The sequence below is a fragment of the Drosophila miranda genome, chromosome 2 (genome assembly GCF_003369915.1).
Source record: "Drosophila miranda strain MSH22 chromosome 2, D.miranda_PacBio2.1, whole genome shotgun sequence".
NCBI lineage: Eukaryota > Metazoa > Arthropoda > Insecta > Diptera > Drosophilidae > Drosophila > Drosophila miranda.
The window spans coordinates 14,759,069-14,780,828 of record NC_046675.1 but is presented as its reverse complement, the minus strand read 5'-3'; the positions used below and the strand labels follow the sequence as shown (position 1 = coordinate 14,780,828).

General features: G+C 43.9%; 1 protein-coding gene and 2 non-coding genes across 6 annotated transcripts; 1 reads left to right on the top strand and 2 right to left on the bottom strand.

Moving 5' to 3' along the window:
* The first annotated feature begins 1,985 nt into the window (after positions 1 to 1,985).
* On the top strand, positions 1,986 to 21,420 carry LOC108156285 (myosin heavy chain 95F). Of its 4 annotated transcripts, none has more exons than XM_017287663.2 (18): positions 1,986 to 2,438; positions 15,212 to 15,406; positions 15,952 to 16,025; positions 16,092 to 16,221; positions 16,284 to 16,445; positions 16,510 to 16,772; positions 16,840 to 17,246; positions 17,307 to 18,051; positions 18,113 to 18,545; positions 18,610 to 18,851; positions 18,917 to 19,137; positions 19,191 to 19,421; positions 19,783 to 19,827; positions 19,996 to 20,040; positions 20,318 to 20,438; positions 20,494 to 20,611; positions 20,669 to 20,770; positions 20,825 to 21,420. In XM_017287663.2, the coding sequence occupies exons 2-18, from the start codon at positions 15,220 to 15,222 to the stop codon at positions 21,100 to 21,102; spliced, it is 3,804 nt and encodes a 1,267-aa protein (XP_017143152.1). In that variant the 5' UTR covers positions 1,986 to 2,438; positions 15,212 to 15,219; the 3' UTR covers positions 21,103 to 21,420. The 4 variants fall into 4 exon arrangements, with proteins under 4 accessions (XP_017143152.1, XP_017143149.2, XP_017143151.1 ...); XM_017287660.2 differs by lacking the exon at positions 1,986 to 2,438 and adding an exon at positions 9,222 to 10,061; XM_017287662.2 differs by lacking the exon at positions 1,986 to 2,438 and adding an exon at positions 14,981 to 15,092.
* Positions 7,811 to 7,894, bottom strand: Trnal-uaa. The gene has a single exon. It is a non-coding gene; the product is annotated as a tRNA-Leu (tRNA).
* Trnal-uaa lies at positions 10,541 to 10,624 on the bottom strand. The gene has a single exon. It is a non-coding gene; the product is annotated as a tRNA-Leu (tRNA).
* Positions 21,421 to 21,760: the final 340 nt, after the last annotated feature.

Below are 21,760 nucleotides of genomic sequence, written 5' to 3'. Positions count from 1 at the left end.
ACATATATGTATGTACTCTCAACTTATTCGTCTGGGATATTGTCCTTCTTACGCCTATGAAAGACGACTCCAGGTCGCCATAATACTCGCCTTCCGTAGCCGCTGTGGGCCGTTAGTTTTCCTGCAGTTGTTGCAGCTTATAGCCAAGGCCGGTTTGGGAACGACCTTATACGTTAATTTAATTTTAAATTCAAAAGCCATATGTAGCCCGCGGCAGAATTGATCGAGCTATTGGCAGCTCTTTCATCCCTAGGTAACTTATTCCAACAAGCTGGCAGCTCTATTTTCGTTGAATATATCGAGCTGGCTGTCGATGCTATCGGCATAACTATCATCCCTAAGACGCCAAATACTTAGGTGCCTAAGCCTTTTCAGCAACATTTTTAGGTGCCTTAAGAAAATGAGTTGGATTTTCAGCAACATGAACCTCGACTTTACTCTCTCAAGACTCTCTCTCTTCGACCACAAGACTCTCTCGAACTCTGGTGGGCTATGGAAAGGTATGGACAATGGGGAAAAATAGCCCAGCAACATTCCCAGGCTCTTATTAACCTCACCTTACCGTATATGATCAACAATATGCTGTGATTGTTAGGACATACCTAACAGAGATAACACGGTATGTTAATTCGGGTGGATTTTACTTGCATGCGTGTTTTTATCTTGGAAGTTTTGCCTCCTTGTCCATACCTTTTTTTGAAGGCGATCGTACTTGAAAACGGCCTTCTGCCCCAAATTGCTGCTAGACCTGATATGTTAACATTCCAATATACGTTAAAATTTAAATTTGCTCGCCCTCTCAAATCACACTAATAAAAATAATAAGTGGGCAACCACATGCGATATGGTTTTCCTCTTAAATTTCATGTTTTTTGTGTCTTTAATCATTATCAACATTATCATCATCAACAGGAATTTTACAGCTTAACATTTTCCAAATCAGATAAAACTTAGAGTATGTTGTTATATTTGAGTGAAAAAACTGAGCAAAGTGGTGGGGCCGTTAGGCGAATTTTAAAGCTTATTGTCTTCTTGCAGAGACCAAGAAAAGGTATCAGGATCGAGATATATATACAAAACACTCATCATATACATGAATATGTATAAGGTCTTTATTAGTTACGTTTTATCTATATATCAATATATATACTTTCATATAAAATTAACAAAATAGGGTATACAAAGGCCTATACTACGGCTTACACGCAATATAGCGTCTCTTTTTTTGTTGAACTTTTTCGCTTAAACCTTTTTTTTACAATAAATACAATAAAAGCAAGGATTAAAAACTATCCAATCTTGTAGAAAATTCATTCATCAATAGTATAAAACTATGTGGGCATTGCTGAGAGATTTAGTTAGTCAGCACTATTCAATGGAATATCAAAATTGAGCAATTTCCTTTTTCGTTTGTTTTGATTGACCTATTTCGCTACTTGTTTTTTGTTTGACTTATTTCGCTAAAACCTCTTTTTACGCAAAATGCAATAAAAGCAAGTATTTAAAATAAACCAGTCAAGTTAGGAATAGTTTAATTAATCGGATTTAATTATGTGGGCATGGCTAAATGTTCTATCTAGCCAGTAATATTCAGCAGAATATCAAAATCGAGGAATATGGTTTCCAATCCTTGACGGAGAACGATAAACCTATTATAAGCCAAGGGGGTATTTCAATTTTCCACTGAAAATGATGAAAATTGAATCATTTTAGCGCAGTTCAGCTAAAAAAATATCGTGGTTTTTTTTAAGTTCATCGTAGAGCTGGCATGAATCCTCAAGAAGAATTTACAATCAGTAATATTTTCCGCCATTTACCTCAAGTAGTTGAACTATTTAAATAGAGGGGGCTTTAGTGGGCTAAGACGCTTCCACGGTTATTCTGAACCATCGATAGTTTAGTAGCGCGATAGTGCCCTACCATCGATAGTGTCGATAGTGGCATCGATAGTTCTCCACCTCTACTCCAAATTGAACCGCGGACCAGAGAAGTAGTGTCCGAGTTTGTTTCTGAGTTCAAAAAAGTCGGCTGATATATTCCGCGAAATATTTATATAAATAAAAAAATATTAATCCATCAACTTTTAAAACTGCGCGGGTGGAGTCTAACATCGTCGTTTATTTGTTGCTAGTTCCGCGGGCCGCTTACGTTCGGACGGACAATCGTTGCCAAATCCAAAACAGTGAACAAAAAAAACAACAACCTTTTCAGTTTAAATACTTCAAAATTTGTACATAAAAACGTTTTTAGAAAAACGTTGTTTTGAAATTCAAAATTTTAAAACTGCGATTTTGTTGTTTCATGGACCTAAATTTATAGAAGAGATTAAAGAAATTTGTTCCTCTTCCGCCCTTTCGTCGGTTCTAAATGTGTGCGTGCGGCGGCGTCTCCGACTAAGGTTCTTAGTTACCCGTTCCAGCCTCTGGAAGAAATCAAATGTGAGTATCGTACCCAACACCTGTGCCCCTCTTCATGTTTGCCTACAGTCGGCTTGCATTTATAGCCGATTTGTTTGTTGTCCATAAAATGGGTTTACTTTCCTATAACTAGGGTGCAGGCAATCGATAAGCGAAGACGGAAGTCGCACGGGTTCCGTGAACGTGACCATGAATCCAATTGCACGAGCGAAGAGGGGCGCAGTCGCAACCTCTCTCCCTCTCTGTCACCCCCTCAAAGCAATCCACCACCATTTCCCTCAGCTGTCCCGCACCCCCACAGACACACAGACACACACACAGTGAAATGGTTCTATTTATAGAAAGAGTCGAGGGCATGTCAACGTTTGTTTGTCTTTAAAGCATACCCCAAGATAGATTTGTGTCTTCCAGCGGAGCAGAGGAGACGACACAAGTGTCATTCTCCCCAAGCACCAAGCATAGGAAGTCCTACCATCACCACACCATTCCATCCGAGACACATTTCGTTTATTTATGTTCCTTGGAAATCATCGAGAAGGCGTCATGGCGGCGTCGTCGCTCCTTCAGGCTGCGGCGCATGCGTGTCCATGTCCACTCCGTTCATATGCGAAACGTGCCCATCCGATTCTGAGCATTTTAAAGCCAATTAAACGAGTTCGACAATACCCTTTCTACCCGACGGGGTATAACACATTAAAGGGAAGGTATAACTATTGCTAAGACTCTAATCAAGGGTTAAGGGAGAACACGGAACAAGTATCTACCATACCCAATTTTTTCAAATAATGAAACCTGTCAGAACTTTTTTTTTCGAGGAAAACGTCTTAAAAACTTAAAGATAATATTCAGATAACTCTGATTGACACCCAATCGATACCTTATTCTGTATTCTTTGGCTATTTTGCAGGGCATTCAAGTACCGACTTGTGTGTATCTGTTCCCTCTCTATATACCAGCGCAAAGGATGCATTTACTTTGTTGTTGTCGCTATTGTTACTGTCACTCAAACCCCTGACCAAACCTCTGCCCCCTCCCCTCGGTTCCGACCACCCGCCCTCGTTGCCGAAACAAGACTCAACACGCGCGCGCCACACCGCACCATACAGCTGACAGGAACCTCTGATCACGATCCTCCGATCACCTCCCCTCTCCTGTTGTCCATTGTGTCACCGGCGGACAGCTGCTTGCTCCCTCCGAACAGCCCCCGAAACAAAAGAGTTGGTCGAAGAGATCCCTTCGCGAAATGTGTAAGCCCACTTTGAAGAGGAGGCCACTCCGCTCTACGCACTCAGCGAGAGATCTGAAAAAAAAGAAATGCTCGAGACTGCGCCATTAGATCCATTTGCATATAATGCCAAAAGTGAAACACTGAACATACGACTGACGATTGTTGCGCTGCCGCTTGTTGGGTGAAAGTCAGAGTGGAAGTCGGAGTCGGAGACATCGAGTGTGTGTGGTTTAATTGCAGCCTTTGTTTTGATTGACGATTAGCATAATTTAAGATGTATTTTACTCCAGCTCGGTTTCGCTGATTAATTCTTTATGTTTCTTCTGTTTATTGTGCAAAAGCAACACGTGCTTCCATCAAATTTCCATCAAATGGGTGGGCTAACAGTTCAGTTTCCTGTTGGAGTTACATGTCACGATAAGCCTTAGATTACGAACTGCAACGGTGATTCAAACCAAAGCATTGCGTCACCGCAGAAGGGTCTAGAATTGGGCCTAAGGTGGAGTAAAAAATATGGAAACACTGGCTTTGGTTTTAAGGGAACTTGGAATAATGGATCTTACATAGTTAAAATACCAGAATCACGCGTTGCGGAGTCATGTATAATGGCGAATCAATGTTATTCGACGAACGTGTCCTAGTGGTATGGGAGTGTAAGATCTCTTGGGAGGATACCCTTAGCTTAAGATATTTTCTAGTTCCCATATACATATTCCATTCCCATCACTTCAGCAATTTAAAGCAAACTTTATCCGTTAAGAAGACTGTGCCCTTGAGCAAAGATCTTCCAAAGACTGAACAGTCCTATGTCCATTACCACTGCCATTCTCCCAGACGTTGATGGATTTGTGTGACGGGAGCATCATAACTCATTTCCTCAAGCACATGTTCAGAGATTTTCCATATGTTTTAACGGCTGCAAGTCGTTACAGTGCACTTGGGGGACATGTGTATGCATCAGCCCATATGGGGGGAAAGACTATGGGAAAATATTGTATATATTATGGTTGCCCTTCGTGCTGTTTATTTTGGGTCAACGCTTTGGGGGCTTTTGTCTTTAGCACCAAAAAACTGACTCTGCTCTCTCTTTTGTCAGTCGCTGTTTATTCGGGGAGTGTGTTATCGTTTTCCCCATTTGATATTTAATCTTATCTTTCTTCCCAGTACAATTATTTGTTTGTCGGGGCCTGCAACAACAAAATTACTGGACGGCGAGGAGTATACTTATTTCGTTGTCAACGTTCTGAGTACTCATGTAATGGTAGAGTGTATGGATATTTATTGAGCAGAAAAGGAAACCATATTCGTTGTATTGCTAAACAAAGAAAGTCGAATCAACACCTTTTTCCCATCATCAGCATTTCTATTTTGGGTTTATGTTTAGATTTAAATTAATTATCAAAACACTTTAAAATTCAAAATCATTAATCAACTGAAAGCAAGAGTGAGGCTATAAAGTCATATAATACTCGTGGTTGATTGCCGGTTGACGGACAGGAAACGGAATCAGCCGATACAAATGACAATACTCTATTCAAATTGTTCGAATTTCCCATTAGTGAATGGAACAAAGTGATTCTGGTATTCTAACCCTTAGAACAAAAGGCAGTAGACGTCTCTCCTCCAATTTGAGATGCACATTTCTCCTGTAAGTGTAGACGAGACGAGAGATGCCGGAACCTTAGGAAATTCCCGAGCGTTAATTGCACCGTTTTTCCATTGTGATTTTTGTAGCTTTCCTGCTTTTTTCAGTTTTCTTTTGGTTTTGGTTGAGTTTTTGCTTAGCTGTCTGCTGCATTAATTGGTTCCACTTGCGCGACGTTTAACTATCGAAAATCTTTGGTATTTACCTCTTATTTCTTCCCTCTTTGCTCCACGCTCTTTATTCGATTCGTGGGGAGTCGTTGAACTCTGCGGCGATCGGGGGATCGGATCTGATGTTGCATTGTGTATATGTATGTAAGTTAACTATGCATTTCTGGGGCATTACAGTATGAAAACTGAAAACGAAAAGTAACTAAACAAAAACCGAAATAAGCCAAAAAGATTGAAACAACAAAACGCTCCGACAAAAACTTGTTTCGGCATGTGACTTTTGCGCATGCTCAGCGTTTTGCTTTGCCAACGCTTTACGGTACAGTGAACTCTGGCCCCCTGCTCTCTACGGCCCTCTCTATCTCTCCGAACTGAACTGAACTGAAAACCATGTTCCTGTGACGTTTGGGCCATAAATTTTACAGCTGCTGCAGCTTCTATTGTTGCACGTGTAATTGCCTTTTCGACCGTTTCCTCTATGGCTCTGGTCTTCCTCGAGGGCCGGGCTAGTTGTACCAAAAATGACTCATCATTGTGTGCTCCCATTTGATGGCCAATGGCAGCTGCAAAATCTGCTACCAAAACAAGTAGAACTGGTTGCCTGGTTGGCTGCTCTGCCTGCTCTTCTGCCACAGCCTTGTAAATCCATGCAACATCCGAATCGAATCCGAATGTGCGATGTGGCGTGGTGGCTTGTGGGCCCCCGCGCGCTGCACAACCGCGAACGAAACGAATCTGAACCTGTCGCACCGTTAGTGCCGCGTCCCTGCTGCCTGCTCCCTGCCTGCTGCTCCTCCGACTACTGGTTGAACTTGATATTGAAACGCTCTCCGCGAATAAGTACTCGTACTCGCATATGGTCAAAGAACTGCAGAATCGACAGAAAAACGTAACTGGTTTCAGATACGATACCCAGAGATGAGGCATTTGTCGCGCTCTCTTTTTGGCACGATCCAAACAATTTCAAGCGCCTTTTGTCCATAACAATAACAATGTTAATCAAATTCCAATGAAATGCCAAGAAACATTTCTTTGCTAACGGTTCGCTGGTGGACTTCTTTCCCATCGCTTCATCGCTGGGCTTCTTCATGGCTTGTAACCCACGAAAAGTGTCGCAATTATTACACAATTTTCATGGTTTTATTACCGAGATACTGCTTCGTCTTATGGTTTCGGTTTTGGGGCTGTGTTTCATATTCCGAGCAATTCAAATTGTGTTTTTTTTCTTCCATTTTTTTACAGTTGGTAGAATGGCATACTCGTACGGGGCGACGACTTGACTTGGTTATGAAATGATGGCAATTGTTTCGGTGTCTTCGTTTCCTTCTCTTTGTTTTGGCCCTGTTTTGTTTACAGGGAAGTGGCAAAAATATGTGCGACCCAAAGGCCCAAGAAATGGGTCAAAGTGCGAGAAAGACAGTGGGAAAACAGTGGGGTTGAATAACCAAATATGGGCTAAAGAAAATCAAATTTCGAATACCCAATAAAAGCCCACACACCCATTATTCAACACCAATTATTTCATATTGAATTTTAAAATGAATTCATTTGATTTTGAAAAGGCCCCTATATAGTAATTTAAGAGATCATCTCTACTGAATTATTCGAACCGCAAACGAATCGATTGTGTGTGATTGATTCAATACTTCCAACGTTTTCCCTCCATTTTTTAAGCCCAAAAGGTAAGGCCCCCGTGCTGGCCGCTGCCCTTAACCGTTGTGTGCATTTCTTTAACTGTTTTTCATTTTCTGTTGCGCAATGCAACAGAATGCATAACAAAGCTGTGGCCCAAAACAATAGGCCCATAACGAACAACATGATTATTAATTATTCAGAAAAAACACACCACAACGGCACCTGTCGGCCCCCGGATTGTGTGTTTGGTTATCGCTTGGGGCTCGAGGGGCTTTTGTCCAGACGACCGACCGACCGACCGACCGGAAGGTGAACCTCGGTTACTCGCAACGGTAGAACAGTTTTTCATTACAAAGATATACGTACATAAATATGTATGTACATATATTTCCATATATGTATGTAGATATTTATGTATATTTTCCTACCCTTTTTGGGTGCAGTTGCAATTTTAGTCACAACGGAAATCTTTGATACGACATCATATGATATTTTCCTGATTTGACTTTCTTTATAAGCAAGAATCGAATGGTCCTATGGCAAGGATCAACTAATATATTGCCAAAACTAAAACTATCTAAAACAAAGTTACAACCAGAAAGCTTTAAAACTGAGGAATCATTTTAATGGATAGACTGTAAAATATGAATTTATAGTCGGCGATACTTCCCTCTTTAAGGATATGACAAAAAAAAGATAAAAAGTATCCACCACTTGTCAGGTGTGGGGTTCGAACCCACGCTCTCTCTCGAGAACCAGAGCTTAAATCTGGCGCCTTAGACCGCTCGGCCAACCTGACTCGTCGGGCGTCGTTGTCTAAACGAGCTGTATGAGCGTCGGCTTCGTTCACGCCCGGGTTGGTTATGCTCTCAGGGGTGTTTTATGCTCTGCATGTGTGCGTTATGTGCTGTTTGTATTTTTGTTTGGATTGAGGCTCAAAATACATTTCCTTGACATTCGGCTGCAAAAATTCATTCTAAATACGTTATTACTATCTGATTGGAGACCTTTTTTCGTTAGCTGTGGAGGCTAAAGGTAGAAAAAGATCAAAAAAGGATGAAAGAAGAAAAATTAACCAAATAATTGTCATGTCCTGGGCGGGTCTTGAGCCAAGGCACCCCTCGTTTGTCAAGTATTCTATGTTAATTTGAATGCCAGAAATTTGCAATCACACAAACAGACATACATACATTGCTATTCATTTATTTATACACTACAGCCGCCTGCCATGAGAGAAAGAAATGGCAGATATAGCAAATGTTCTCTCTTTCTGTCTTTCGTTTTTATATTCCATTTTCGTACCGTGGCGTTGATCAAGAGATTACGGTTTCTGCACAGACAGCTGATAGGCAGACAATGCGTGCTATTTCCTCCCCTTGGCCGCAACCCTGGACATACGAAAATGTCTGTTAGTACGTCACAGTTCAGGGAGGCTGCTCTTTCTCTTTCTGACTCACCCCTCCACCTACCCATCACCCACTGCCTCGGCAGATGCTACCCACCCCCTTTCCTATGAAAGCTTTTAAAAGCTTGCGTGACGATGCCGCTATCAATTGCATCTGCTTGTAATCGCTAATCTCATGTTGTTCTCATTCAAATCACCTTGTTTTAAACACCCAAAAGAACTTAAAGCAGTAGCCCCATGTGGAGTGTTGTACAGGGGTGGCCCACCACCCTTGTTGAATGCATGTCAAGCAGCTGTTGCTTCGACAAAGTATGAATAACTCAATTTGCCAATTGAAGTGAAGCAAAAGCTTTGAAAGAGGAGCGCCATCCCGGAAGTTGTTATGCGATCCCCTGCGAAGGAAGCTTCGCTGTGCGTGAGTGCGCTTGCTGGTGACTCGGTGGCACACACTTGTGGCAAGTGGCAAGAGCGAGGCAAGAGGGCCCATTGTCTGTGTGCCGGGCACGCAACTGGAGGCATTACTGTGGCACCCACACATTAGAACCCATATAGAGAGCGGCGATGCCTCGGTAATTGCGGATTCGGCGCAGTAAACAAAGCTGCAACCCCGTTTAGAGAGCCAGTCAGGTCGAGATGACGATGACTGCCGCTGCCGCCCGTCCAGAATCCGCAAGCCGAATCAGTGCATGTCGCGCGTTCACTGCAGTCACCACGCCACGTGCCACGAGTCGCCATCGCCAGGGAATCATCATCATCATCGTCAGCACTGCGCTTCGGCTATAATTTTCTGGGGCGGGGTGCCCCGAAACGGAGAACTCGGTTACTGGGTGAAAACTGCACGGCAACAGCATCGACAACGACAACGACAACGACAACGACTACAACCACAATAACAGATACATCGAGAGCTGCAACTACGGGCAAAAGTCAAAAGTTCAGCATCGCAACAGATTTCTTAGATACACGCGAGTGCACGCAGAGACGGGCGCCAGACTTCACCTCCATATTGCTTGCTCGCCTCGCGGCTCATCTGCTTTCCATCTTTCAGTGCATTTAAACCGTAATGTAGGTCAGAGTTAGCCATCAACGCAGCAACACTTGCTTTTCCAGCGAAAATTCGAAATTCGATTAGTGCATAGAAAATTGAATTAAAAGTGAAACGTATTTTGTGTCTTGGATAATCGCAGTGGAAATTATCCAACAGATGTGAGGCCAAAGGTACCCAAAGCGTACCGGTCGCGCGCTGCATATGGAAAGTGTTTAATCGATAGTGAAAAGCGGCAAAAAAAAAAGTGAAAATCAATTCCCCTGGCAGAAGCGTTGTTATTGTCAGGCCTACGGGGTGGAGTACTAAGAAAATCTACAGCGAAGATTCAGACCATCGCAAGCATTGGGACGCAACCCTCTTGCGGGTAGCTTCACACCCTCGTGTTCAGTCCTCCAGAGTCTTTAGAGCTCAGTGCATTGCCCTGCAATTAACCTATTGAGAGGCGCGACTGCAGTTGAACCCACAAAATGGATTTCTACAGCAGCAACAAAGAGCTGCACAACCCTGGCACTGGTAGGTTCAATTAACTTGGCTTAATTGTCGTTGCACTCATTAAAACCCAATAATAATCTTATCTCAAGACTCTGCTAAGGAGGTGGCAATTGTCTGAGTTATTTTTATTATTTACCCCATTTATTTGGTCGTCTACAAAGAGGGCTCTATCTACAAAAGATAATTATTTAATGAAAGTCGTTAGGGTGGAAATTCAGCTAAATGGCTTCCAATTATTTACTAGACCTTTTCTTGGTAGCAGTTGAAATAGAATTCAAAAATAGTAATAATAATTCATTTAGAGTTTCCCACTGAATAGTAAGAATTCCAAGACGTTTTTTGTAAAAATTATTTAAATTTGATTCATTTATTCACAAAATATAGCACATTTTGCTATTTAAAATTCCTAAAATTAAATACAGAACATTTTATGCCTTTTTTAATCTCGTTCCAAGAAAAATTAAACCAAAAAACACGAAAAATATTAAATTTTCAAGTCATGTCAGATGTGGGGTTCGAACCCACGCTCTCTCTCGAGAACCAGAGCTTAAATCTGGCGCCTTAGACCGCTCGGCCAATCTGACGGGTTGGGCCTGGCCGTCTAAACTGAGGTATAGAGCTAAGGATGCAAATAAATTTGGATATAAACGGCAAAGGAAGCCAAAGGAGGTGTTCACTTTTACAGAAATGTTCGGGGAAGAAAAGCAGGAAAAGGCGAAAACTTAGCCACATTTAAGGACATTTCTTTGGCTCATAGGATTCCTAAAAACGATCTAAAAACTGTCGTCTTAATCAAGGAAAGAATACTTATTGAAACAAATCTTTTTAAGAATTTTGCAATCTTTTCGGTTGATTTTATGGTTCATTACTTTCTTCCTTTGTGAAGCCACAAAGAATCTTGTTTTATCTACGAGTATACATACTCGACTTCGATACTTACTCCTGTATATCGGTCAGAGATCGAAATCGTATTCAGAATTCAGATAGTAGAGCATTGGTCTTTATGGAATTGCATCAAAAGTTCAGTGCCTTTAAAAAATGGTTATAGATGGAGGCAATGGTGAAAGACCACCCCAAAAAGTCTTCCACTTGGCACGGAAGTTCCACTAATAAATGGCAAGCACGCAACACTGTTTGGTCGGAAAAGGGCGAGACGGTAAACAGTTTAAACGATGATATCAGCCCCTCACTTTGCACCATACCCCCTCTCTTTCTGTAATACCTGCACTCCACCCTTAAAAGTAAACACTGTCTATGCTTCCTTCAAGAAAATCACGGAGAGGCGTCTGCTTTGCTGAGCTTAGCGTTTGGCTAATTGCTGGACGGCTCGAGAGGTCAGAGGACGGGTCGGAGTGCGGTCGGTGTCAGTGCATGTGCTCGGATTACGTACACGCACTGTGGGCCAATAAGCCTGTTAGTTTTTCTCCCATTTGTCTCTTTTGTAGCGGTTCCATTCTCGGCTACAGTTTATCATTTACTGGGGCCATAAAAGGTTCACATTTCATAAGCTCTTGGCCCTGTCTTGAACATGTCTTGGGCCACCTTCCTATTCGTTTTCACCAACCATATTTAGAGGTCTCTGTCTGCGTCTCTCTGTGTCTTGATTTTCCACACCTTCGTCTCCTGCTTCTGCTTCTGCTTTGGCTCTGACTGTGGCCCTTGTCCATTGTCAATGTCGTCGCCTTCCAGCATTTCATTTCCTTCGCCATCAACTCATTTATGCCTGCTGCTACTTCTGCCACACTTGGTTGCCTGTCTTGAAAAAAAAAAAGAGTGGGAACTGGGGGACAGAGGCAGTGGCGGTGGCGGTGGCAGTGGCAGAGACTTGCATTTCCATGCTATGCAATCAGCAAGAATGCTGCCAGGCAACTTCTTCTTCTCCACATAAACGGCCATCAAAAGTTGCCTTCTTTGCGTTCTTCTGGCGTATTTTTTCTGTTCCTAGGCAACTTCACTTTTTGCACAATTTGTAATTTATGCCGCCGTCTCATGGCTGGGCCACGGAGAAGAGCCTCAAGAGCTCCCCAGACAAATTGCGAAGCGACAGAGGCGACAACGGGGCCGTGATTGTGTTGCAGTGTTGCATACAAAAGAACTGCATAGACACGACTCTCCCTCCGACTTTCTGCATCTCTCAGTCATTACTTTTTTTTCGCTCTCTGCATAATCAAGATTATATGTTAAATTGCCTGAGTAATTGTTGTTAATTTTCCTCCGGCACATTATAAAGCGATTTCAGCCATATGTTGGGGTTAAGCTCCAATTTCTTGCCGACAAAACTGGGCTAATTATGATGGATACATTACAGGCCGGGCCATGCTTCGATAAATGAGAAAGCATTTTCTCGATATCAGCATCGGATTTATTTTTCATTAAATTGAGTAGGTTTCCAAATCCCTCAAGCATTGAGCTAGCGGCTAGAACGGCTAAAAGAAAATGTGACTCATTCGAATTGGGAACAGACACAAATGAGTTCTTTTAAGGGCAAGCCTCTTTAGTTGATAAGATTTGACTTAGTTTGTGGCTCAAATCGTTTGACTTTAAGGTTGAATAAGGATTAAAGAGCGGCATGAGTCATCAGTTTGGGGGGAATTCCGAGCAAGTTTAGTAGAGATATGTAGGTCTACATTTAATGTACATAAATTTGTATTACTTCTTATGAGAGCATTACCAAAGTTCTGTTGACTAATACTTTTCGTTTAGTTAGTTTATGTGCGTGAGAATCCAATATGTGTTGAGGTTTTGCTATCTTATCCGTCGTCTATTGTTACCACATCAGTTGTATATAACAAACATAGGCAGGTGTATGTATACAGGTGATGCCCTGCTGAGTGTGTATGTCTGTAGCTACCTTTGGTTGAGCAGGAAGCGCGCTGAATATTTCTCGTAAAGGGTATAATCGCTATCCATTCGGTTAAACGCATCGCGGGTCATGCAGCAGCGCCCCTCTGTCGGTATATCGCTCTTCTTATATGAACTTCCATCAAATAGAGCTTTCACTTAGTACTAATAAAGTAAGCCAAAGAATTTGATCGATTGTTTGCATGTTTTATCTTTTTGAAACGATTGCAACCTTCTTTCCAAATATTTAAGGTAATACAAAACAGTTCTCTCCAAGCGCAAGCTCTATAGAATAGATTTCTGATGCTTTTTTCTACAAATCACGAGTCGTTAAACGATTCTACAGAACAACACCAGTAATTATAGGTGTTGCTGCACCCACAATACAAAATACAAATTGGATGCCTAATTTCGGGAGTCGAAGTTCTTTATACTCTTTCAGATTGATAGTGATCCGATATTGATGGATTGTTGAGCTTGATTGGAGTGTATTTAGGTACAGAAAAGGGCTTTTCAGAGAACTTCTGAACTATATGAGATTCTAATTCTTGGCGATTCCGATTTTTATAAAGATTTCGCAAAAGCCAGAAATATTGCAAAAATCTCCCCAAAAACCGTACTACCCTTGGCATAAACAGGGTATAGACACCCACACACCCAGAGCATCGTTCTCAGAACCCACTGATTCGATATCCGTCGACAATTTTTTTCTCTCACGCGTCAAAGCAAACCCAAACAAACAAACCCCCACAAAACAGAACGCGAACTGACGGACGACGACTCATTTGGCGAAACACATAATATAATGAATGCCCAACAATCATTTAATAATTTAGCACTTTGAAACAAATTTATCTTGATGAATGCGGGGAGCGAATGGAGGAGCAGGGAGATCCAACAGTAAATCTATTTGTTCTCTCGCTCTTCTTCCCCAAACAAATGCCATCTCCAAAACTGTCGCAGTGACTACACACACACACACAGCCACACACACACAAATGAAGTGCAGTTCAAAGAGGAAACAGTGGAGAGGGGGAAAGGGATGCAGACAGAGGGCAGAGGCGCCCCGAACCCTGGTGCACCATTAACCCAGCGAGAGCGAAATAAATGAATTTCACCTTGACGCTGCTGCTGAAACAATTTCCAACGTCATCGTCTCGCTTTCCGAAATCAGATAACCCGAAGAGAGAGAGAGAAAGAGAGAGAGAGAGAGAGAGATACACATGTACCCGTACATAGAGAGGAGGGTAAGGGGCACTGTGAAAGCTTGCGGTTTTCTATCCATATATCCGACTGTTTAAACAGATTGATGCTAGAGCTGGCCCCAGCGGTTTAACAGAGGTGTTTAGCAAATCCCATAACAGGGCCGCTGCTTTTTTGTGGAGTGAGAGAGAGAGAGAGAGAGCGAGAGAGAGCGAGAGAGACACCTACACGCAGGGCCGCCGCTTATCAACTCCACTGCAGAACGACACCACTACGCCCATGAGTCAGAGTCAGTGCATGACCAAGAAAGGTAACCAGCGAAGTAGACACGAAGCGAGAGGCAAAAGAAGCAGGCGAAACCAAGAGTCAGAACAAGAGAGAATGGCTTATACAAGAGAGTCGACAATGGGATACCACGTGGAGGTCATTGCCGATATACAGATCTTAAATACTATAGGTATTCCTTGATTTATTGTATTGAGACTCGATAGAAAGTCAGATTCGTTGTGTTTACTTTGGCGGCGTGTGTCGGCACTTACAGACCCTTGCAGTCTAGGAGTACAGGGTATACATATTGCCACAGCGACACTCGAGAACAATAGGCGGAGAGAGAGAGCGCGAACCAGAGAGCAAATAAAAGAGCCAGAGAGAGGGCAAAGCACAGGTAGAGTTAATAGCTAAGAAATGTTCACGTTCATCCAAAACGTACCCATAAAACACCGGTCCGGTCCCCTACTATGGCCTATGGCTGTGGCTGTGGCTCCCCCCTGCCGGCAGCAGAGCGGCAAAGCGGGCCTTAATGACTGTTCCAGAGAGAGCGACGCTGGAAGCAGCAGCAGCAGCGCCGACAACGGTGATCGGTGATCGCTACAGCTGAGTGCGCTCCACAGTTGCCATTCGGAATTCAGGAACTCTAGATCACAGCCGCGTTTTTTTGGTATTTGGTTGGGCTCCTCGTTCCTCTTTCTCTCTCTCTGTGTGTTGGTAATATTCGTAGCAGCGGACGAGGTAGATAAGATTTTTGGAGTGATACTGCCCCGCGTCATACCTTTCAGCGATCCATTACCAGTTATGAATAATAGTACATATTAACTTTTGGATTCTTCTTGTTTCGTTCTCTCTTTCAGTGCGCAAAATGTTGGAGGACACCCAACTCGTGTGGGCGAGGGATCCCACCGAGGGGTATATACAGGGTCGCATTACGGAAATCGGTACCAAGGAGTTCGAGGTCACGCCAATCGATCGTAAATATCCGAAGCGTACTTGCAGCTACGATGACATTCACTCCTCGTGCGATGGACCACAGGATCATGATGATAACTGTAAGTAATCTCTCATGGGAAACCGACCCACTGTGTGGGGGGCCAAGGCCTTTTATCTACCCTTGAAAATGTTACATAAATGCGAAAAGAAAGGGAAAGAACAAACATTCGAGTGGAGCAAGCAAATATCGCTTATTGATATTATTCGTGAAGACTACAGCATCTACAGCATCGGCGAATCTTATCTACCCCAGTAGATAACACCGCTTTGGCGTAGAAATTTCCAAGTATTTAGAACACGTCTTTCCAGTACATTAGTTTCAAATTGAGCATGATCTTTCTAACAACGTGACAGATGAGATCTCTGGATCTTTAATGTTTGCAAAATCCCCTGTTTCATGACCGTGTTTCACGACGATCAAATGGCAATGTTCCCTCACGTAAACATCAGAACCATTAGCCACGCTTGCTGCTTGCATGACCCCCGACCTAAGCCCTGCCTCCCAGAAGGCAGGGGAAAGTAGTTGTCTAGGGCCATAAAGTCTCGCATCAGGCCCCAGACGTTTTACTAACCTACTTGATTGTGACTTTACTTGAATTTCCAGGCGAACTCATGTTGCTCAACGAGGCCACATTTCTGGACAATCTGAAGACACGTTACTACAAAGACAAGATCTACGTGAGTACTTGAAATAACCCGTAGAATAAACGAAACTGGAATAAACTTATATCCGGTTTAACGTAGACCTATGTGGCCAATATACTGATCGCCGTTAATCCGTACCGTGAGATCAAGGAGCTCTATGCACCCGATACCATCAAGAAGTACAATGGCCGTTCGCTGGGCGAACTGCCGCCGCATGTCTTTGCCATTGGTGAGTGCGCTTGACACGACTATATAGATAGAACGATAACCTCTACTATGGTCTTCCTACAGCGGATAAGGCGATACGGGATATGCGAGTCTATAAACTGTCGCAGTCCATCATCGTGTCCGGAGAGTCGGGTGCCGGTAAGACGGAGTCCACCAAGTACCTGCTCAAATTCTTGTGCTACTCACACGACAGTGCCGGGCCCATAGAAACCAAGATCCTAGATGGTAAGAAAGTTATTTATACCCCAGAAATTGTGCGTTTACTGACAGAGATCCGTCCAATTGTTAGCCAATCCTGTGCTGGAAGCTTTTGGCAATGCGAAAACCACTCGAAATAATAACTCCTCGCGCTTTGGAAAGTTCATTGAGGTGCACTATGATGCCAAGTGCCAGGTGGTGGGCGGCTACATCTCCCACTATCTGCTGGAGAAGAGTCGCATCTGTACGCAGAGTGCGGAGGAGCGCAACTACCATGTCTTCTACATGCTCCTGGCCGGAGCACCGCAGCAGTTGCGCGACAAACTACATTTGGGAAAACCAGATGACTATAGGGTTCGTTGAAAGAGATCGCTTCGCATCTCAATCCTTGCTCATGAGTCGTATATTTCTCGGTCTTTAGTATCTCTCCGGCTGCACGCAGTACTTTGCCAATGCCAAGACAGAGCAACTCATTCCCGGCTCTCAAAAGTCGAAGAATCACCAGCAGAAGGGCCCTCTCAAGGATCCCATTATCGATGACTATCAGCACTTTCAGAATCTGGACAAGGCCCTCGGCCGATTGGGTCTCTCGGAGGAGGAGAAGTTGGGCATCTACTCGCTGGTGGCTGCCGTTCTGCACTTGGGCAACATTGCCTTCGAGGAGATACCCGACGATGTGCGCGGTGGCTGTCAGGTGTCGGAAGCCACGGAGCACTCGGTGACTATCACCAGCGGACTCTTGGGCGTGGATCAAACGGAGCTGCGTACGGCTTTAGTGTCTCGCGTGATGCAGAGCAAAGGAGGCGGCTTCAAGGGCACGGTTATCATGTAAGTGCGACGCTTTTCACATTGATCTTTCTATCTTATTTATCCACTCGATCCACGCAGGGTTCCTTTGAAGATCTACGAGGCGAGCAACGCCCGCGATGCGTTGGCCAAGGCCATTTACAGTCGCCTCTTCGATCGGATCGTGGGTCTCATCAATCAGAGCATACCCTTCCAAGCCTCCAACTTCTACATTGGAGTCCTCGACATTGCGGGCTTCGAGTACTTCACCGTGAACTCGTTCGAGCAGTTCTGCATTAACTATTGCAACGAGAAGCTGCAAAAGTTCTTCAACGACAACATCCTGAAGAACGAGCAGGAGCTGTACAAGCGCGAGGGTCTCAATGTGCCCGAGATCACGTTCACCGACAACCAAGACATCATCGACCTGATCGAGGCCAAGTCCAATGGCATTTTCACGCTGCTCGACGAGGAGTCCAAGCTGCCGAAGCCATCGCCATCTCACTTCACTGCCGAGGTCCACAAGTCCTGGGCGAATCACTATCGCCTGGGTCTGCCACGATCCTCGCGCCTCAAGGCTCACCGCACGCTGCGCGACGAGGAGGGTTTCCTGGTGCGTCACTTTGCCGGCGCCGTCTGCTACAACACCGAACAGTTTATCGAGAAGAACAACGATGCCCTGCACGCCTCCCTGGAGGCCCTAATGCAGGAGTGCGTGAATCCCCTGCTGAGGAGCCTATTCCCCTCGGGCAGCAGCACTTCCATTCGGGGCAAGCTGAACTTCATCTCCGTGGGCTCCAAATTCAAGACGCAGTTGGGGGAATTGATGGAGAAACTAGAGCAGAATGTGAGTAGAGAACCCATTTCCCGTCGCTGCCCTTCGACTAATGATTGTTGTTTCCCCGCAGGGCACAAACTTTATCCGCTGCATCAAACCCAACAGCAAGATGGTCGATCGCCAGTTCGAGGGCAGCCTGGCTCTGGCCCAGCTGAAGTGCTCGGGCACCATATCGGTGCTGGAGCTCATGGAGCATGGCTTCCCATCGCGTGTGCTATTCGCCGATCTGTACAACATGTACAAGTCTGTGCTGCCCCCAGAGCTGGTCTCGCTGCCGGCTCGCACCTTCTGCGAGGCCATGTTCCAGTCCCTCAATCTAAGTGCAAAGGACTTTAAGTTTGGCATCACCAAGGTCTTCTTCCGGCCCGGCAAGTTTGTGGAGTTTGATCGCATCATGCGCTCCGATCCAGAGAATATGCTGGCCATTGTGGCCAAGGTAAAGAAGTGGCTGATTCGCTCGCGTTGGGTCAAGTCCGCGCTGGGAGCTCTGTGCGTCATCAAGAGTGAGTTATCCTTAGATCTCTCTGAAGTATATTCTCTTGATTGTAATGAATTGTTCTTACTCAGTGCGCAATCGCATCATCTTCCGCAACAAGTGCGTTCTGATGGCCCAGCGCATTGCTCGCGGATTTCTGGCCAGAAAGCAGCATCGACCACGCTACCAAGGCATTGCCAAGATCAACAAGATCCGAACGAACACTCTCAAGACAATCGAAATCGCCAACGGACTGAAGATGGGACGCGACGAAATCGTTGGCGGTGTTAATGATATCTACAAGCAGATCGATGATGCCATTAAAACTATCAAGGTATGTCGTGAGACTTGTTCTATGCTGCTGGACCCCAACCCTTCTAACCGGGTTCTTTCTTTCAGTGGAATCCCCGCATTACCCAACGCGAAATCGACTCCATGTACACTGTGGTGATGGCCAATATGAATAAGCTGACTGTTGATCTGAATACCAAACTAAAGGAGCAGCAGCAAGCCGATGAGCAGGAACGACTGCGCAAGATTCAAGAGGCCCTGGAGGCCGAACGGGCCGCGAAGGAGGCAGAACAGAACCGCCAACGCGAAGAAGCCGAAAACAAGCGACTGTTAGTAGAAAATTCACATTTGTAGAACGGTATTTAAATATTCGATCCCACAGAAAAGTCGAGATGGAGACACGCCGCAAGCATGCAGAAGCGCAGCGATTGCGCCAGGAAGAGGAGGATCGTCGCGCTGCTCTGGCACTGCAGGAACAGCTCCAAAAGGAGGCCAAGGACGATGCCAAATATCGCCAGCAGCTTGAACAGGAACGACGCGATCATGAATTGGCCCTGCGCCTCGCCAGCGAATCCAATGGCCAGGTGGAAGACAGTCCTCCTGTTATACGCAAGTATGTTGAGTAGTTCCTGGAAAAACATTGGGGAAACAAAACATTTTACAGGAAATGACGAGGGTGAGGTGTAGGCAACGAAATCCTCAATTAATGGGGATTCCACTATAAATATTTGGGTGATAAGATAAGGGTTAAACGAATTATATTTGACTCGGGGGAGACAACAATTGTATATACAGATATCTTGTGACGTGGTTTATTATATTTTATAATTTAATCTACTGAAATATTCCTGAAAACTCACCAACTTTTTCCCTTTTCCCCCCTCCACACGCAATCTACTCTCCACACCATCCACAAACACACACAAAAACCACCCAAAAAACACATCCGAAAAACTGAAAACACAACAACACAGTGGTATCAATGACGCCTCTCCCATGGGTTCCAACAAATTGATCAGGTATAGCACGCTTTATAATGTTTATACATACATATGTACAATACTCTTGTAAACTCTTGTAAATTTTGTCAATCTCTTCTTGCTTTCACTAATTGGATAAACGAACGACATATTTACTTTACTTTCTATATGCTTTAACTTTCTGTATATTCTTTTTAAAAACAAAAGTTTTACACAAGTTGTGTCAAACATTGCTTCGCGGTACTTGAATAAGTGAGTTGGTGCTGGTTTTGAAAACATTCTCTCACTAAAACTAAAATTACTAACATCTACCTAAAGTAAAGAGCTCATGTCCACTAATCCGAATCATCCGTAAAAATACCTCCTACTACAATTCACATCGGCTTTTAGTCTAATCTCTCGCAAGTCTTTTGCCAGTAAATTCCTCCCATTGTAATGCCATCAATGACTCACTTTTTTGCTTGCGCTTTAACTTGCATTTATTTTAATTATTGATATACTAATCCATAACTTTACTGTGCAACTATAGATCGGACAATGTTCGGGCACAGCAACAGGCCCTGGGCAAGCAGAAGTACGACTTGTCCAAATGGAAGTACTCGGAGCTGCGCGATGCTATCAACACGTCCTGTGATATTGAGCTGCTGGAGGTAGGGCGGATAGGAATCTACCAATGGACATTTTTTAACTTTTATTTTTTTACAGGCCTGTCGTCAGGAGTTCCATCGCCGGTTGAAGGTGTACCATGCCTGGAAGGCAAAGAATCGCAAACGCACCACCATGGATGAGAACGAGCGTGCACCACGCAGCGTTATGGAAGCTGGTAAGTTACATGTGTGCCAGAGAAGCCGCCATCTCTATAAACCCACCATCTCGACAGCCTTCAAGCAGCCCCCGATTGTGCAGCCCATCCAACAGATTGTGACGGCCCAACATCGCTACTTCCGCATACCCTTCATGCGAGCCAATGCCCCGGACAACAGTAAGTTTCATCCATAGAACATACAATCATAATTTAATGTTGTTTTTTTTACAGCCAAGCGTGGCTTGTGGTATGCCCACTTTGATGGCCAGTGGATCGCCCGTCAGATGGAATTGCATGCGGACAAGCCGCCGATTCTGTTGGTTGCCGGCACGGACGACATGCAAATGTGCGAGCTGAGCCTGGAGGAGACGGGTCTCACGCGAAAGCGTGGCGCCGAGATTCTGGACCATGAATTCAATCGGGAATGGGAGCGCAATGGCGGAAAGGCCTACAAGAATCTGGGTGTTAGGCCAAACGGCCCACTTTCTGGCATGCAGAAACAACAATAATCCAATAACCCCCTTTCGAAAACAAATCAAATGAAAGCCGTTTCAGTGGTTCAGAGGTCGAAATTGTAATTTTACGAACAATTCCTGAAATTACCCTTTGGTAAAGTAACCACGTCCATAAATTTTAGTAAATACAATTTAAAATCGTATGTGTTTATTATTTTATTTTTGTTGTATTCGAAAATTGCATTCAACATTTATTTCACTCGCTCATCCAGCGCCCGGACTGTTTTGTGGGGGCCTTATATAGCTATTTAAATATACAATAAATAAATATATGTATCTCTAATTAAGTGAATCTTACGATGTAAAAGGAAACGGCAAAGTTGTATTTAGTGTCTAACGAAGTACTATATAAATTGTGTATTTCACTGCGATGTATTTACATAATTGAATATATATATTTTACAGTATTTTAAAACTAAATATTTGGAATAAATGCGCATTTATTTAAACTGTTTCCAAGTTTGAATTTTATCGGGAACCACTGCGATTCACTGTGAATGGCAAACAATTTTCAACCGAGTGGTACAATAAAAGCAAGTGTTTAAAATAAGCCAGTCAAGTAGAAAATTGAGTCATTAATCGAACAAAATCATGTGGGTAGAGCTGAGAGATCTAAATAGCTAGTAATATTCGATGGAATATCAAAAACGAG

Bases quoted from the DNA above. Each gene is read 5' to 3' on its own strand.
- LOC108156285 (XM_017287660.2), top strand. From the start codon at position 10,016: ATGGATTTCTACAGCAGCAACAAAGAGCTGCACAACCCTGGCACTG. The intron at 16,222-16,283 runs GTGAGTGCGCTT...GTCTTCCTACAG, and splicing joins GCCGCATGTCTTTGCCATTG to CGGATAAGGCGATACGGGAT. The intron at 18,052-18,112 runs GTGAGTAGAGAA...GTTTCCCCGCAG, and splicing joins TGGAGAAACTAGAGCAGAAT to GGCACAAACTTTATCCGCTG.